Source organism: Coffea eugenioides, chromosome 6, assembly GCF_003713205.1.
Source record: "Coffea eugenioides isolate CCC68of chromosome 6, Ceug_1.0, whole genome shotgun sequence".
In the NCBI taxonomy this organism is placed as follows: Eukaryota; Viridiplantae; Streptophyta; class Magnoliopsida; order Gentianales; family Rubiaceae; genus Coffea; species Coffea eugenioides.
Window position 1 is genome coordinate 846,642 of NC_040040.1, and position 17,639 is coordinate 864,280.

A 17,639-nucleotide genomic window follows, 5' to 3' on the forward strand; every position below is an offset into this window, starting at 1 on the left:
CCACTGTCTTTAACAAAAAACAATGGATAGAGACTGGACTCTGAACCATATTTTAGACGTGCAACCAATTCCGCCCAATGCCTTCCACATTAGGCCCATTTCAAGGATTGGCCTTCTGGTCTGTCTGATAATCTGTCGGGTTTAGCAATTGTCTTCTTTCAAACACAAATAACTGATTCAACTGAAGAAGAGAGCAGGAATCTCCTTTGAAATTAGTTTATACTTTGTAGAAGTCATTTTATGTAAAAGACAAATAATAAATCTGTACTTTGACGCAAAAACGGTCCAATTTCAATCAACACTTGAAAGCCCAATGGAAGGTGACGGGGACGGTGAAGCCCATATCCAACATATATATGTGAAGAAGGCCCGCAAGGCCGTTGAACGGAAATGGACAAATCATAATTAAATTAATGGGTGGCATAATACGATTTAATTTATTGATTCCTGTTTCTGAATGAAACCGAGAGGGGTAAAATTAGTTTATAAAATTTGATAGTTGAATTATCCATGTAATTCACCGGGTTCATATTGTATGCATCCACTCCTTCTATTTCTTCGACTCTAGTATATAGTAGTATAATATATATATATATATATATATATATATATATAGTATGGAGTTTTATCAGAAGGGGACAATAAAATGAAGGAAAAAAAATGAACGCCAGCAAGAATTGCCACTTGGAATAAAATGGTAGATGCAAAAACGGTATGGGGGACCTGCTAAATGAACGGTCCATTGTGATCTTACAATCCTGTCTTTTGTCCGGCAATGGAGTTGGGGACATGTGGTGGATTGATTTGTTCATGTTGTTGTGCTGGTGATATAATTTTTACTTCTATTTACCACAATTTTTACCTCCACATGATAAACTGTCAGTCTTGTTTTCCCCTCCCGGTGGTACTGGCATTAGATAACCTCTTTGATTATGGGTAAATTTTTTTTATATATATATTATCAGTGTATAATTTTATTTTTTTATACTAAAATACTCTGTCATAGATCATATGTCATTTAACATGAAATCAAATTTAAAATTTAAATTATACACATGTAATATACGTCCGTAACTGTTAACTTTGATTACTACTGTCAAATTGAGGAACCTAGTTCAAAAATTTTTTTTTTTTTTCAAATGCTAGGATTGAAAGGAGGACAAAAAATATCAATGAAGTAAGGACGACAAAAGCCATTCGGGCGCAGGTCGGCTGGTTGTGGGATGACCTCGTTAGGCTCCAGGCCGTGTGGTTGATTCTGGCTCTCCTACCATCTCAGATCTCTTGGGGGGCAGGGACCCGGGAGCAGTAAAATTAGTCGGGCCGAAGGTTTGGATACCCACTTTCAATTAAAAAAAAAAAAAACGAAGTAAGGACGACAAAACCCGGTAATAGAGTAGCTCATATTTTAGCCCAGCAAGTTCTTTGCCATTCCAATGTTTTGGTCAGCTATTCCTAATTGTATGTCAGCAGTTCTGTCGCATGATTCAATCATGTATGGAAGTATTTGATCGTTTTTTTATTTATTAAAAAAAGTGAGGACGACAAATATTCCGTATATTCCTTTCGCTGGAATATTCTACGAGTCTAAAACAAAATCATCGTCGCCGTCATCGAGGCGGTGTTGTCTTCCGTCGGGCCCATGCTTGGCCGCCCCCCATCAAAAATACTTCGCTACTTGTGATTTGTGAACATGTCAATCACCAAGAGCACGCGTGGGGCAGGAAAGGAAGGAACATGGACGGCCACCACAAATCCTGGTGCACGCATTTTTCTCCAAAGTTTTCATTTTCCACACCACAAATCATCTGTTTGAATTCAAGAGTTTTTTAAAAATTAGTTTTTTAAATACTATTAAAATTTTTAAAAAATATTTTTAAAAAAACTCTAAAAAGTAGTCTAGTTTTTTTAATATTTTAAAAATATCTCAAAATATATTCTAAAAACTATTCTACTCTTAAATATTCCAAAATATTTTCTAAAATATACTATAAAAATTCTGTTACTGTAAAATTTTTCAAAAATACCCACAAAAAAATAGTATTTTTTGTAATATGATGTATGTGAAATAAAAAAATAATTAAGTATATAAAAGTGTAGATTAAGAAATGCGTTTATGATACAAGTAAAATATTATTTGAGATAATTTGTAATCCAAACACACTAAATTTTGCTAAAAATGCAAATTTAAGGTAAAGGGAACGAATTAAACTCCTTCCTTTTGGCTTTAGATGATCAAAACAAGTAATGAAATTCGTCATCAAAAATAGTTTTTATTTGGATAGAGTATTATTTGAAATATTATTAACAATAATTATTGTAATATTTTTTGTAATGTAATATATGCGAGATAAAAATGTGAGTTGAAAAATATGTTTATGATGTAATTTGAAAAAATTTGATATCAAAACAAAGCGTATGTGGTAACGACAGTAAGTAGCTGATCAATAAAGTTTGTAATAGATAACAGGTGAGTTTCTTATTCTGACTCTCGAAATTTTTTTTGATCCTTTCCCTTGTAAAGTTTAGATCCTTAGCTTAAAAAAATATTATTACATGTGATACAATTTAATGCAATTAGCTTTTTTTTTTGGTAATAGTTCATGGATAGTAACTAAACTGTATCCTAACAGGAAAATGTTTTGTCTCTCAGCGGAGAAAGAGATTAGCACATTCAAACTTGCAATTTTCGACCGATAATCGTGATGTGATGATTAAATAAGAGCAATTTGTTGACTACGTTGTCGTCCCACGTGAAATTAGCCACGTCGTTCCAACCCATACCTCCACCTCACCCCAACAGAATCTGATCACACCCGGCTCATCGTACGTGTCTCTCCACTGTTCCGTTGATCCCCAATGACGACATAGTACTGCTACTAGCCTTCCACTAACTACAAAAACCCATAAGTAAAACGAAAGAGTAAAAGTTTAATTACAAAACCCCCACAAAATCTTGGCCGTTCCTTTGCTCATTTAACTCTGGTCTCTCTCACAAGTCACAAGTCATAAGCACCTCAATCCTGCAATTCTCTGTAAACCCCCAGGTGGGGAAAAAAAAAAAAAAATCAAATTGTGCATTAAATTCCCAAATTCCAGATGATGCTTAATATGAAAGCCTCCCCGGAGGCCCGAACGACGTCGTCTTCATCATCATCGCCGTCCCGCTCAATCGTTACAGCGGAGAAGGCTTTCTCGTTCATCTCCAAAGGATGGAGCGAGGTCCGCTCCTCCGCAGGTGCCGACCTCCAATTGATTAAGAACCGGGCGAATTCCTTTAAAAACCGCGCCGACAGGGAGCTGGAGAATTTTCTGAATTCGGCCTCCAGATCGCCCTTCGCTGTCCCTACAATTACGGCCTCTGCTACTACCACGCCTGCGGAGATCGACTTTGTCAAGAAGCTTCGGCCAAAATTGACGGAAATTCGGAGGGCCTATTCCTCGCCGGACTTTAAGTGGAGCCAGTGGAGCCCTAAGCCCAAGATTAGGATTGACTTGTCTGCAATTAAGAATGCAATTGTCTCCGAGGTTGAAGACGAGGAGGAGGATGAGAGGCAGAGGTTTAGGAGGTGGAGGACGGTAAGGTTTAAGGAGACGGCTGCCAGAGACGAATGGCAGTTTGGGGAACTTTGGGAGCCAATAAGGGCGTTGAAGGCTAGGCTTAGAGAGTTTGAGCACAAGAGCTCCAGCTCCAGCTCCTTGCCCTCTGATATTTTCGAGGGGATTAAGAATAGCGAGTTTGTGGAGAAGTTAAAGTCGAGTCTGGTAGTGATTCCTATCTTTTTCTTACCATCTCAGAAATGCTTTCACGGAACTGAATACTTTGCATTAAACTCATTTGATAATGTTCCATTGTACTTATTGTCTCGTTCTTTATGCTACTAGAGGTTCTGGAGATGATAATTCTGATAGCTAGTTCTTTTTGGAAGTGAAATTGGATTGAATGACTGAATTGGTTTAATTTGGATGTCATCATTCAAAAAAGTATTGCTTTTTCAACAGAAAGGCAAATATTGGGTGCAAAAGGAATCATTTTGATAATTATCTTTTTGTACTTTTTTTGCCGGTCAATGGAATTCTGAATTGTCCGTGTTTAATTGTTCATCACTCTGTTAATAGTCTGAAGTTTGAGACATCTCAATGTTTTTCTCGGGTTGTATTATGCCAAAAGCTTCTGTAGAAGCGTTTCTAGAATGTTGATACTTAGCTTAGGGTACCTTGATGCTAATACTGTATTGGTAGTTAAAAACTGGTTACAGATGTCTTTTGTTTGAAATTATTTGGACAAAATGGAAAACAAGATTGAGGAGTGAGGACTGAGGCCGGCAGTAATAAGAACACTGACAAAAAAGTGGAAAACAGTGAAGATAGGGATATGGTAAGAATGCTTTTGGGATTATGAAACTGGAGGACCAGACAGGTTTCTTGATTAGTTGTTAGATTTGACATAAACGAGTGATGTCTCTTGGGGTTCTTGGTTTAGCTTTGGATTATGGTTTGACTACTGTTTTGGTGGCTCTTAGTTATGAGGTTTGGTTAGTGATGTGCAGTCCAAGGGCTTTTTTTTAATTATTTTTTTCCTGTACTTTATGTTGCTGGAGACTGGTTTTTATTCTTTTTATTTTTATTTTTTTGCATCCAGAATAGATCATAGAAAAACAGAGTTAGATTGCTATACATTTTAGTTGTCCAAGTCATGAAATGGCATGTCTGAATGATTCTTTCAAGTATGTGGGATTGCTTTCTGGCCCCTAATGGTGTCAGTATGTTCATGGTTTGTTACTTTACAATATAAAATTGTTTGCTACTATGCCTACATATGACATTTGGGATGTATTAGTGTTGCTCATTGGTTCTGTATTCATCAGTGTTGGTTCTCTTTCCCTCCTAGTTGATTGTTTTGACCCTGAGAATACCTATATTGCTGCAGTTCAGTTCCTTAATGAACTCTGAACATATAACAGCAACTCTAGCACACTTACTTCTAAAATTAGGTCATGCAGTTTTGTACTGTTCACAGTTCTTTGGTTGATTGTCGTCAAACCTTTAAATCTTAAATTTCATTTGAGTCTTGACCTTTCCTTTTTGGGATTTTGCAGAGATCTATAGGCAAGGAGTCAAATGGTGCCAAGGTTGGTTTCCCTTTTGTGAGTGATACTTTCTATTTTACTGTAGGTATATCCTGATTAAAGATGAGTAATTTTGCCATGGGTTCTTTTTACAGTTTACAAATAACTCGCTCAAGAGGAGTGATTATTTATTCCATATTCCTATAGAGGCTTGCTTTAGACATTGTTGATTATTTCTCAACTTCTCACACTTACCAAAAAATGTTCGTTCCTTTTTTTTTTTTGGTTGAAGATGCCCACTAGAGTTTTCCCAATAACATAGAATTCCAGTCTCCTCTTTCTTGCTAGAAATTAATATTCAGAGACTTGTTTTTATGTAATCGTGAGGGCAATTTGTTTGTGACTTTGTATCATTCTGTACTTGAATAGTTGGCCAGCTCGGGAATTCTGCTTTTATTAATTTTGTTAGGGGTCCTCTGTTGGATTGCATTTCTTTTGTTTGATCTTTTTGGAAACTGCACTTTTACTTGGATTTAGGTACTGGTTCTGGAGAGGTTAAAATATTAATGCCATATGACTATAGATATCATTGCTCCAACTTGATTTGCTGCTAATTATTTACTAATTCTTTTTTCCATTTCAGATGCAGGAAGTTCCACCATTTGATGTGCCAGAACTGTTGGCATATTTAGTTAGGCAATCCAGTCCATTCTTGGATCAACTTGGTATTAAACGAGGTATAGATTCCAAGTCCAATCTTTTATCCCTTTCAGTCTTTGGCAGCACTTGAGCAATTTAATACTGCCTTTTCTTGGTTGTCTTGTACTTTGTCTTCTGTTGGTTATTGAGTTGATAATACCTTGAAGTGTAGAAGTTCTTCTTTAGGACTACATGTAATCACTTTACTTAGAGAACCCCCCCCCCCCCCAAAAGCAATTAAAAAGATCTAACCTAGAATATAGAAAATTAGAAAGCCGTAATTCACCTTCAGCTTCCTTTTGGGAAGGTCTGGAGTACTTTCACGGACTATCTGCAATCACTGAAAGAGAGAGAATAGGAAGTTAAATGAAGATTCTATCATACTTATATAGTGTTGGGGATTTTTTTTCCTTTTACATTTCTCTAGTGCTTTTTGGTTGGTGAGTGCGATTGGGCTAAGGGTATGGGCAAAGCAACCCAAGAAACTGAGGAGGCTAAATCCTCGTTATCATATTCCTAATGGAAATGAAGACCATACTAGGATGCTATCTGGTAATATTTTGTTTAATATCACAAAAAAAGAAAAGAATAATCAGCTGTACTGAAACCTAGTATGAAATTTCATCTGTTGTCATCAACTAAACAGTGTTTCAGTTTCTTGTGAGGAATGCTTTGCTGCAGATTGGAAGTTACTACGAGATTTATTTCTGAACCATTTTTCCCTGGTTTTTTGGCAGATATCTCTGATAAAATTGTGGAGAACTTGTGCAGTAAACGCAAAAACCAACTGTTACTACGTTCATTGCCTGCAGGAGAGTCATCCATTATAGAAGCTGATAATGTAACTGATGAGTTGGATATAAGGATAGCTAGTGTTCTTCAAAGTACAGGTCACTGTTATGAAGGTGGATTTTGGAGTGATTCTACGAAGCAGGAGTTTGCAGATGGTAAAAGGCATGTAGCAATTGTCACAACAGCTAGCCTTCCATGGATGACTGGAACTGCTGTAAATCCACTCTTTCGAGCAGCATATTTAGCCAAGTCTGCCAAGCAAAATGTCACATTGTTGGTTCCTTGGCTTTGTAGATCAGACCAAGAACTAGTTTATCCAAACAGCTTGACATTCAACTCCCCAGAAGAGCAGGAGCTATATATGCGTAACTGGCTTGAGGAAAGGGTTGGTTTCAAGGCCGATTTTAATATTTCTTTTTACCCTGGAAAGGTAGGTCTCTGATAATTTTGTATCAGCTTGTATATTTTATGCATGTGTACGTAAGGTGGCAATGTCTGACACATTTAATTTCCTTTATTTAGTTCTCAAAAGCTAGACGAAGTATAATACCAGCTGGGGATACTTCGCAGTTTATTTCTTCAAAGGAAGCTGATATTGCTATTTTGGAAGAACCAGAACATCTCAATTGGTACCACCATGGTAAACGGTGGACAGATAAATTTAACCATGTTGTGGGCATAGTTCACACCAATTACTTGGAGTATATCAAACGGGAAAAGAATGGGGCTCTCCAAGCTTTTCTTGTAAAACATATAAACAATTGGGTAACACGAGCATACTGCCACAAGGTAGCTGTGATTTTTTTGATCTTTGAGAATTATTTTGCAATGTAACTGTCAGGTTGTTTGGTGAATTTATTGGTCATGAAGCATATGCTTGAATTCAAGCTAAAGTCTTTCAACAGTTAGAATATGTTCGTAAATGTTACTTTGATTGTTTTGTCAGGTACTTCGACTTTCTGCCGCTACACAGGATTTACCCAAGTCTGTAATTTGCAATGTACATGGTGTAAACCCAAAGTTTTTGAGAATTGGAGAAAAAGTAGCTGAAGAGAGGGAGCGTGGGCAGCAAGCCTTTTCAAAAGGAGCATATTTCTTGGGCAAGATGGTTTGGGCGAAAGGTTACAAGGAGTTGATAGATTTGTTAGCAAAGTACAAAAATGATCTTGATGGGTTCAAACTGGATGTTTTTGGTAACGGAGAGGACGCTTATGAAGTTAAGAGTATGGCTCAAAGGCTAAACCTAAATGTCAGTTTCATGAAAGGAAGAGATCATGCAGATGATTCTCTCCATGGGTAAGAATCCTATTTGTTTTTAGGATCTTTAAGCACTTTCTGAATATTGATCCACAAAGTTTCTTGGCATTGTGAAACCCTTTGCTAATGGTTTGTCCTCTGTGGCATTCCTAGTGGCGTAGGTTTTCCCGTATAGAATTCAAGCATTGCTTATGTCACTTTTTATGCCAAACAAAATTCCATTGGACTTTCTTTGCTTTCTTTCTAACAATCAGTATGCTGTCTCTTGCAGTTACAAGGTCTTCATAAATCCCAGCATTAGTGATGTTCTCTGCACGGCAACAGCTGAGGCCCTTGCAATGGGCAAATTTGTTATTTGTGCTGACCATCCATCAAATGAATTCTTCAGTGCATTCCCCAACTGTTTAACTTATAAGACACCTGAAGATTTTGTTGCTAAAGTGAAAGAAGCTATGGCCAATGAGCCTCAGCCTCTGACTCCTGAACAGATGTATAGGCTTTCATGGGAGGCAGCTACTCAGAGATTTATGGAATACTCTGACCTCGACAAGGTTTTGACAAGTAATGCACATTCAGGAAGAATTGATGGGAAGGCTCTCAAAAAGTCGATTTCATTGCCCAATTTGATGGATATGGTTGATGGAGGGTTAGCTTTTGGCCACTACTGTCTTACTGGCAATGAGTTCCTTAGATTGTGCAGTGGAGCGATACCTGGCACGCGAGACTATGACAAGGAGCATTGTAGGGATCTTCATCTGTTACCCCCACAGGTGGAGAACCCCATATATGGATGGTAAATAACAACTAACCTGTATATGATTATTTGCACAATGTATGGTAAACGGAGGAGTTGTGGAAAATTTTGCATCTTACTTATTGCATAGATCCAGGTAGTCATTTTTCCCCTTTTCAGTGTGCGCGTAACCTGTAGTGTCTTAGTAACAGTTTATGATGTACGAGATGAGAATTGAGGCATGTACAGTTGCAAACTTGTAAATAAAAAAAAGGAAAAGAGAGTAACAAATGGTTATTCTAGCGATGCAATGGTTATTCTTTTCGATACAATCTGAATTCCCTGGTGGCAGAAATATTAGGTGAATTGGTGAACCGCCTGGAACTGAGGTCTGCTTTAGAGCAACAAATAACAAATTCCTTTCGTGTTTTTTTTTTGGTGTTCTTTTTGGTCATCAGAAGATTTTCGAGTTCAAATTTTCTTCTTCTTTGTTCGTTAGCTAGCATTTTATGTGAAAGTCTTGCTTCCGCTGATTTGCCCATTGCCCCGTCCCTAGACAGATCTACGGCTTTCTCATCTTTTTACGACGGTGATATAGGACCGGTACGACATAACTGCTTTTAGGATCTTCTTTTTGATGCATGCATGTTTCATCATGAACAGTCTATTTCCTGAACCTCGTACATCCTAATGCCCTATGATACAACAGTGTCGGAACTTGGAGAGTGACGCTGCCTAACAATATGCGGACATGTCATGTATATATATATATCTTATGCATGTTCTTTCGTGTCTGATTCTTACTATATTTGGAGCCATATTGTGCCCCTTGTCCACTTCATATGCATGCATGCCGTATAGTCGGAGAACAGATAAATATCGATGAATGTCGGTGGCAGTGCGAGCGGGGGAGAGATATAAAAGGGCTGGCATTTTGCGGGGCGGACGCAGTCGGAGCCACTGCTGCTTTTGACTCTACTTTCCAGTTATGAATATTGAATGGAAAAATAACAGGATGACCGGCGCATGATTACTGGTACTTGGATTCTGCATGCATCGAGAAGCTCCTTTTCCATGGAATCGTGCGGGAAAGTGGTGGTCTTGAATCTCTTAGTCAATGCGCACCTGCCATGTGTCCGTCCATGCAGGAGTACGGAACCTTAAAACCTTTCAAAAGCATTTTTCTCGTATTGTTTCCAAGGTTTCCTTCACAAAAAAAGGGGGAAAAAAAGAAAAAGAAAAAGAAAAAGAAAAAAAAAGAAAAAGAGCTGAGAGGTTTCATACCTTATTAGCCAGAGAATGTCGGTAATAACTTACATTTGACTACGCATTTTCTTTTCCTCCCAAATATAGATCGAACAAAAATATAGCATTGCATTATGTTTAATTTGAATCTGGCTGCTAGTTTTGTGTTTGCCAGCAAGTCTACATCTAATAGATTTTTTTGTGGAACTGGGTCTACAACATAGGTATGATAAATCAACATCCTGCAATGCAGTTCACTCGTTTGTAGAATTTTACGCTTCTGTTCTGACCGTATACAAAATAATGAAAATTTTTTTCTTCGGAGACAGGTTAATTGTTGAGTGGCAACAGCTTATTTAGTATCATCAATACGTGGTAGTATTTCCCATATTACTAATATTCACTCTCCGGTTGTGACTTGCGTGTTACTGTGAGACGTGCCACGTACCACAATGACGATCTGTTGTTCATCGTCGACTTGTTTTTTTCGCCTTTCCTCCATGGCCGCCGTCCTGCTCATCATTCTCGGGCGTCGGACAACACTTGAAATCTACTTGTTTTGAGAGCTCAAGAACCGATTCCCACATTCTCTCGACGCATTTGATGATTTCAACTGATATGGAAGCTATTGCAGCCGCTTGCATAATTTCCGTGAATATTCCGTCCCTTTTCTCCAACGACAAAGCTCCTAACACACTTGTGAACTCTTCCACGGCTGATTTCGAGTTTTGCAGATGAGTTTGTACGGCAGATGATGATGGATGTCTCATTGCTTTGACTGACCCTCCTGATAATTCTTTCAATGCTTTCCAGACTTCTGAGCTCATCCTTGTGCATGGCTTCCTAATTTCGCTTCGGATTTCTTTCCGTGCCTGCACCTGCAGGAGTTCCATGACATTTTCAGTCAGTAGTAGTATACTATTTTTGCAGGAAGAATGTTTGCTCTTCTTCTTCCTTTTTTTTTTATTTTTTATTTTAACCTTGTTTTTAATTTCATCCAGTACTTACCTCAGGCTCAGGCTGGGATATTCTGCAGCCACTAAGAGCTTCAAGTTGATATGCGCATTCTCGAGTGAGTACTGAGTACTCCAATCGTCAAGTACTGTTTCCAAGGATGAGAAAACCTGAAAGTACCATGACCTGGCTCCCACCATGCAAAATTTGCCTGCGTGCGTATGATGGAAGCAAATTATTACTCCCCTAATGAACAAAAGAGCCTCTGAATTAGAGATGTGCTCCTCCATGCGTGAGCCTTGATTAACTAGTACTAACGTACCATTCAAAAGCATCCATCTAAGATTATTAATACTCCTCCGTCCTCCATTTAGTGTAAGGGTATCTTAGAAAGATAGTAAACTAGATTTATTATTTCAATAAAAGTAATTAGTATTTTTTTTTAAAGCTCATAAAAAAATTTAGAACCATCAAAATGGGACGGAAAGAATACGAAACAGTCCTATGCACTATCAAATGACAATGAATGATGTCCTCTCCTCTCTAGAGAGGGAGAGAAAGAAAAAGGAGCAAGCACATATTAACGTTACTATAAGATTTCCGGTGCATTTTTAAATTGCATATATGTTTTTACCCTTACCAAGGATTCTTCTGCAGCTTTTGTGTTCAAAACAGAACACTTCTATAGCTCTGTGGAATTAACTTCTCATCCTGGCATACAAGCGAAGAATTTTCACACCCGAGACCTGTAGCAGTCATTGCTCTTTGTTAGTTTCAAGCTCGTGTCCACCAATTGAAAATTCATCAATTAACCATTAATTTCTATCCTATCAAACATGAAACAGGTAACTGATACGGTTAAGTGTCACAGAAATTACACGTACTAGCGTGTCCAAGATAGTGCATGCCTTGATTAAGAGTAAAATTACGTGCCAGTTATTTTCCCTTTTTTGGGTGGATGACTATAGGGTAGTACTTTTTTTTTTTTTTGTTCTTGTAATTGGACTTGTGAATTATACAGTGGAAGTTTTGAGTTCAAATTCTTCTTGAATCCCTGTTAAAAAGAAGAAAAAAGAAAAAATAAGATGAGCATCGTAAGAAAACAAAAAGGCATAGATGAGAAGCTGAACCCCCCCTCTCCCCGGACCCTCTCTCGGTAAAACTGACATTTTTGTTAATTGGACATCTATGTTGAGCACTATCCGTCTGACTTTTCAAGGCCCACGTATAAATCGCTAATACAAATCACCAATTACGTGATCCAGCATCCAAATTCTTGTTTAGGCCGAATCAACGTAGTCCATTTGTTTATGGGTGTTTTAGAAATTAACTAGTGATAATCTTTCAGGGCTAAGGATACGAACGACCAGAGCCCTCCTTTGACTTTGAGGGGACAAAAAAGAAAAGAAAAGAAAAGCGCAAAGCCCTTAAGCATACGCGTCCAACCCAAGAAAAAACACACTATCCAGTCCGTCTGTTTGCGGGCTTTGGTCCCAAAATATAAACACTGCAATTGCTCCTAATGCCATTCCCATACTTCCAATACCGCGGTCCATTGTATCTTTCCTTATTCCTCTTGACGTTATATGCAATTTGGCTCCCGTTGGATCGAGGAATTTAATAAAAGATTTGAATCCACCTAAAATTGTTTTAGTTAGTTATTTGGATATTTTTAAGCAGGTATTAATTGATGATTTATGAATCTTTTTAAATAATCTAAACGATTAGAGAGATTTAAAAAGATTTCAAGTCCCGTTGATGATGGATGGATCGATGGGTGCAATTAATACTACTACTAATACATCATTGGACAGAGTTAAGACAAGTCGTGCAGGATAGATAACATCATGCCCCCGAGAAACAGTGAGAAAGACATCATAGCCCATGAACGGACCACCTCCATCTAATACTTGATGCTCATTTAGAAACACCACATGGTCTTAATTAAGCATGGGATGGTACTGAAAACAAACATGTAGGACACCACACTTTGAGGCCGAAAATGGGAATGCCATCATCATTAGGAGGACTTAGATGCCCAAAACGATGTTCAAGAAACCGCTTCAGGGTCGGTCCCTGAGCCTTCATTGTTACCAATACTCAAAACCGCTTCATCCATGGGCCAAATGCATGCATTCCAGTTAATAGCTCGCATTCACCCCTATTGCTCTGGTCAGCTTTAATGATGGAAGGGAGGTCTAAACGTGACTAAATCAACACGTGCAACTATTTCGCATTGCAATAATATGTAGTGTTTTTTTTTTTTTTTTTTCTGACTGGGAGGTATTCTGATCTGACCAGAATCATCTGAGCGGGCCAGACTACTCCTCTTAGGCTGTGAGAGCCCGCTCCAAGGATCACAGTACGGTAACTTCTGGGAGTCGAACCTGAGACCTGCTCCTAAAGAGGTGGCTATGGAAATCGTCTGAGCAGCCCGGAGGGCATGTAGTGTTGTTCACTGGGGACTTTTTTTTTCGTTCAAGGGAAATTCCAAGCATTGTTGCATTACGTTACATGAAATGAACTCAAAAGTGAAATATGCCACCTGTTCCCAAGATTTTTTTTTTCTTTTTTTGGGGTGCTAGAAAAGATGAGATTTGATACGCTTAGGATCTGCAAATGTCCTTACTTTCTCGAGCACAAAAGCCTCCAAATTCCAAGCATCCATTCAGGGGAAAAGAAAAGCCACGTACGTACCCACGAATTTGTTGATGATAAATATATATTAGTTTTTTAAGTAGCACGATCCATAAAAAAAGAGAAAGCCAGCCAATATAAAAATAGGACGATCGAGTAGTTTTACACTGCAACTCTGAGCCAAATCCAAACGTACGATGACAGAGTCTCCAATTCTGGATTAAGCGGCAATCTTGTTTGATCATACGAGTTAAGATTCCACTGCAGAATCAGAGGGTTCATTTCATAGTGATGATGTATACTGTGGGGAGCAACTTCACCTCATAAAATAAAAAAAATGGTCACCATTATTGTCTGAAAATCTAGGGTTAGTGCTTCCGCTCTTTTTATTGGATAATAATTTCTCTTGGAAACTTTCATGATCTTTGGATAACACCTTTAAAGTCACGATCCATTGCTTTTAGGAATAGAAAGATAGTGCAATGCTTAATAAATGCCAAATTGCCAAACCATCATCCCTTTTCATCTTCTCTCTTTAAAATCATTATACATGATTGCCTATAGTCTCAAAAGTATAATTAAATAAAAAGACCCCCCCCCCCCCCCTCCTTCACGGGAGAAAAATCCATATATATGCCAAGTAGCAGCATTGACAGAAACTATATACTTATAAAGTATTTCTAGCTCTTTTCTAACATTTTGGGATGGCTTGTAATTGACGGGTGTTTTATTTAATTATGTGAGCTTCTTTGTCTCTCAATTGTGGAAATTTCGAACCCCTTTTTTTTTTTTTTTAAAGAGCAATCAATGGGCACAAAAACTGGGTGAGAGTGAGACTTTTTTTTTTTTCTTTCTCAGAACTCGTCAAACCCTCATTAATTGAGATTGGCATCCATTGGATAAATAAATATTGGGGTCAAGACAAGGAAAGGGTCACGAGCGTCGCCCGCTCGACATAGTACCTTACCTAACTGACCAATTCTTAGAATTCTTTTGGACGTAGAAAGGCCACGTCCCCCCACTCCCCAACTATTTTCAATTACCTTTTGCTTTTGGTTAGCTGCGCAAGCTACTACAACAGGCAACAGCAGTATTTATTTATTTATTTATTTTTAACAACAACGACGACAACAAAATTTCCAGTATACTTTCGTTGATTTGGTGAGGAGGTATGTGTTTGAAGTTACACAGTGCCACGTTGGTTTGCACATAAGTCCACATTATGAAGCTTCTAAAACATAATTTAATTGCGTAATTAGTATATTATTAATATTGTAGCAGTTGGGTAGAATTTTCTTCTCCTCATCCTGATATAGACTGAATGATCATTGAGCATGCAGTTCAGAATTCAGTTCAATCAAGATCATTGGCCTCCTTTAATGCCACAAAGGAAGAAACGAAAAACGGAAAAAGAAAAAAATGAAGAAGAAAAATCAAAAGCGGGTATAAATAAAAGTGGTGATGATGATGGTACATTTGTTCTTCATTCATGACCACCCATGTCATGTCATGTCATGATGATGATGATGATGGAGCTTCAACCTTACCATGGATCCCAATCTTCATTTCCGCTTCTGAATTAGTGTTCTTGAAATATACTCATAAAGCAAAGCATGTTGTGTTCGCTGAATCTGTTGTCATTTTCAATTTATGGGTTAGTTAAATGGACAAGAAGCTTTTTTGACTACTAAGTAAAGTGGTATTTTGTAAGGACTGGAGTTGTATCATTCTGGTTGCAGTTAATGGAGGCGGCATCTTTTACAATAGATGGAACGATTTAAGGCTCTTGTCATGACAAGAAGCATTGCTGCTGAGTAGTCAGTTCTTTATGAATGCAAAACCGGCCTCTGACAGCTCTGCGCATTTGTGATCCAAAAACCTAGTACCATATAAATACTATACTAAGTAGTAGTAACACACTAGATAGCTAGCTAGCTAGCTAGTAGAATTTGTGGTGAAATTCTTCAATGATTTTTCCCCAGGACCAAGAAGATAGATAAATAAATATAATGCATGTACCAACCAAGGATGTAATTTTGGCTGACACCTTGATCAACAACACAAGTTCCCGCGTGAATGGTCCAGCGGTAGCCTCCTTCCACAGGGACCGAAAGGTTCCGAGTTCGAGTCTCAACTCTGCTGGATTCCTCCGCGTACTTAATGTGCTAGGGTCGGATTGGAGCGCCAGGCCCGGGCCCCAGAGAATTAGTTGGACCCCTTAAGAATTGATCCGGACACCCCTGTACCGACAAAAAAAAAAAAAAAACACAACACAATAGTAGGATTTAGTATTTGAATATACAAGTGTGTTGTAGGTGGAGGACTAGTAGTCTAGTACTAGTACTAGTCAACGAGGATAGGCAGCAAGTAGCGGTAGCAAAGTCGCAAAAATCAAAGCAATCCCTGCTCCAACGACTTTGCAGCTGGATTACATTAATTGGAGGGACAATAGACAGACGCCAACTAAATGCTTTTGCTTCCGTGGATCCATTCCATTCATCCCAATTAAACTAGTCCTCTCCACCTGGTCCACTTCTACACTGGTCGAAGCTCGCGTGGATCATGAGCTCCATTCATGGCGGCTTTCTGAATGCTGCCACTCCATCTGCTACTGTACATTTTATTGCCTTTCCTTTATTGAAACCATTCACTTTTGTTGTTGGTGGTTTTAGTAGGGTTTGTTTTCTATGGATTGTGACTTATTTTCACAAGATTTTTTTTACTTGTAGCTACTTGTTTATCCCACGTATATTACATTAAAAAATGTTAGTATAATATATACATTCTTTTTAAACATTTATCCCATATAGTCTGCTGTTCAAACGCAGTTTATGTTCGTTCATTCCGTAAAAGAAGGTAGCTAGATAGATGAGTCACTTAATAATCACTTGAACAACTGTTTTGACTGGGGGGGGGGGGGGGACTCACCGAGGCCTTTGAAGATCCCGAAGGATGTGCCATTCCACGAGTAGAGGACTCTTTTGAGTCATCAGCAGAAGTCTATACCAATACTACTACTACTACCTCTTCTTGTCCTAGTCTCCGGCACCAAACTGACAAAAATATCCACAGCACGTCCAATTAGCCTCAGGCATTAGCTCCAGCAGTTTCCCTTTCGAGGAATTTAATAATCCGTGTCTCTCATCATCAATCATATGAACCGACGGAGTTATTTAAATCAACCAGAAAAAATGATACCAATAATTACAGATGCTCAGCAATTTTATCTGTTCATTAAGGATGATGTACTATGATGTTGATCGTGAAGACTAATACAGATTCCGCTAGTCGGACTACTACTCTTCCTCTGTTGGATGGTTGGAAGTTCAGAATCGGTGAGACGCACTATTTGGAGTATAGTATTTTGTCTCAGGCGAGGAAGGAAAAGATGGAAAATCAATAGGTTCATCAATTCCTTCCAGTATTTAATTAAAGATAAACCTTTTTTTTTTTTTTTTTTCCTTCCATTTCTTTCCACTTTTCGACATAACCCACGTTGAAATGATATGATAGATCATAACAAGATGTGAACTGTCTTTTAAGTTTGGATGGCGAGATTGAACTGAGTGTACGTTTGCCATATATAGATTCAGCCCTCAGCATAAAAAATATCGATCCGAATTAATTATATATGTTTCATTGGTGGCGAAACCCAAAAAATTGACCCTCACTTATTTTTTTAATCACATTGTCCAGAACTTTTGGCAAGGTTCGAATAATCTGCCAGGATTACCAAAACTGGAAGGATGCAACTGAAAAGATGAGAATTCTCACTACTGCATTCATTCGTCCTAGCACAAACTTGCCTCTTAAATCTACAAAATCATTATGGGGCCAAATTGATGGTTGTTATATGTTCTGGATCAGATCAGACCAACCTTGACAGCCTTGCATTTCCTTGAACAACCTGAATACTTGAAAGGTTTCTCTCCATCCATGTTGCCTTCAACAGATGGGAACACAGACGTGAGATTCAGGAGCCTGATAATGAACATTGAGCCTGCATGCCTTGCGTAGGGAGTTCTTCATCTTTTTGTTGCTTTCTGGTGACACACCAAAATTGATTAGACTTAAAATCGTGTTCTTCCTCTTCACATGTTATTGTAGTACATTTTCGACACACACACACGACCTCTCTGCGGCTTTAGTTCAAACCAATTCACGCTCATCAACCAACGCAACTGATCTTCAACAATTCTTCTTGACACAAAAATATAGCACTTCAATTACTGTGATCTACAAATTCTGAATAA

At 38.3% G+C, this 17,639-nt stretch overlaps 1 protein-coding gene across 1 annotated transcript; it reads left to right on the forward strand.

Annotated features, from left to right (window-relative positions):
* Positions 1-3,005: 3,005 nt before the first annotated feature.
* On the forward strand, positions 3,006-8,852 carry LOC113773107 (digalactosyldiacylglycerol synthase 1, chloroplastic). The gene is made up of 7 exons (XM_027317647.1): positions 3,006-3,765; positions 5,100-5,132; positions 5,713-5,806; positions 6,506-6,990; positions 7,083-7,349; positions 7,507-7,856; positions 8,089-8,852. Exons 1-7 carry the CDS (start codon positions 3,100-3,102, stop codon positions 8,612-8,614), a joined length of 2,421 nt encoding a protein of 806 aa, XP_027173448.1. The 5' UTR covers positions 3,006-3,099; the 3' UTR covers positions 8,615-8,852.
* Positions 8,853-17,639: the final 8,787 nt, after the last annotated feature.

Excerpts from the sequence above, each read along its gene's own strand:
- LOC113773107 (XM_027317647.1), top strand. The coding sequence starts at position 3,100 with ATGATGCTTAATATGAAAGCCTCCCCGGAGGCCCGAACGACGTCGTCT. Across the intron at positions 7,350-7,506 it reads CACGAGCATACTGCCACAAG|GTACTTCGACTTTCTGCCGC; the intron begins GTAGCTGTGATT and ends TTGTTTTGTCAG. Across the intron at positions 7,857-8,088 it reads GCAGATGATTCTCTCCATGG|TTACAAGGTCTTCATAAATC; the intron begins GTAAGAATCCTA and ends TGTCTCTTGCAG.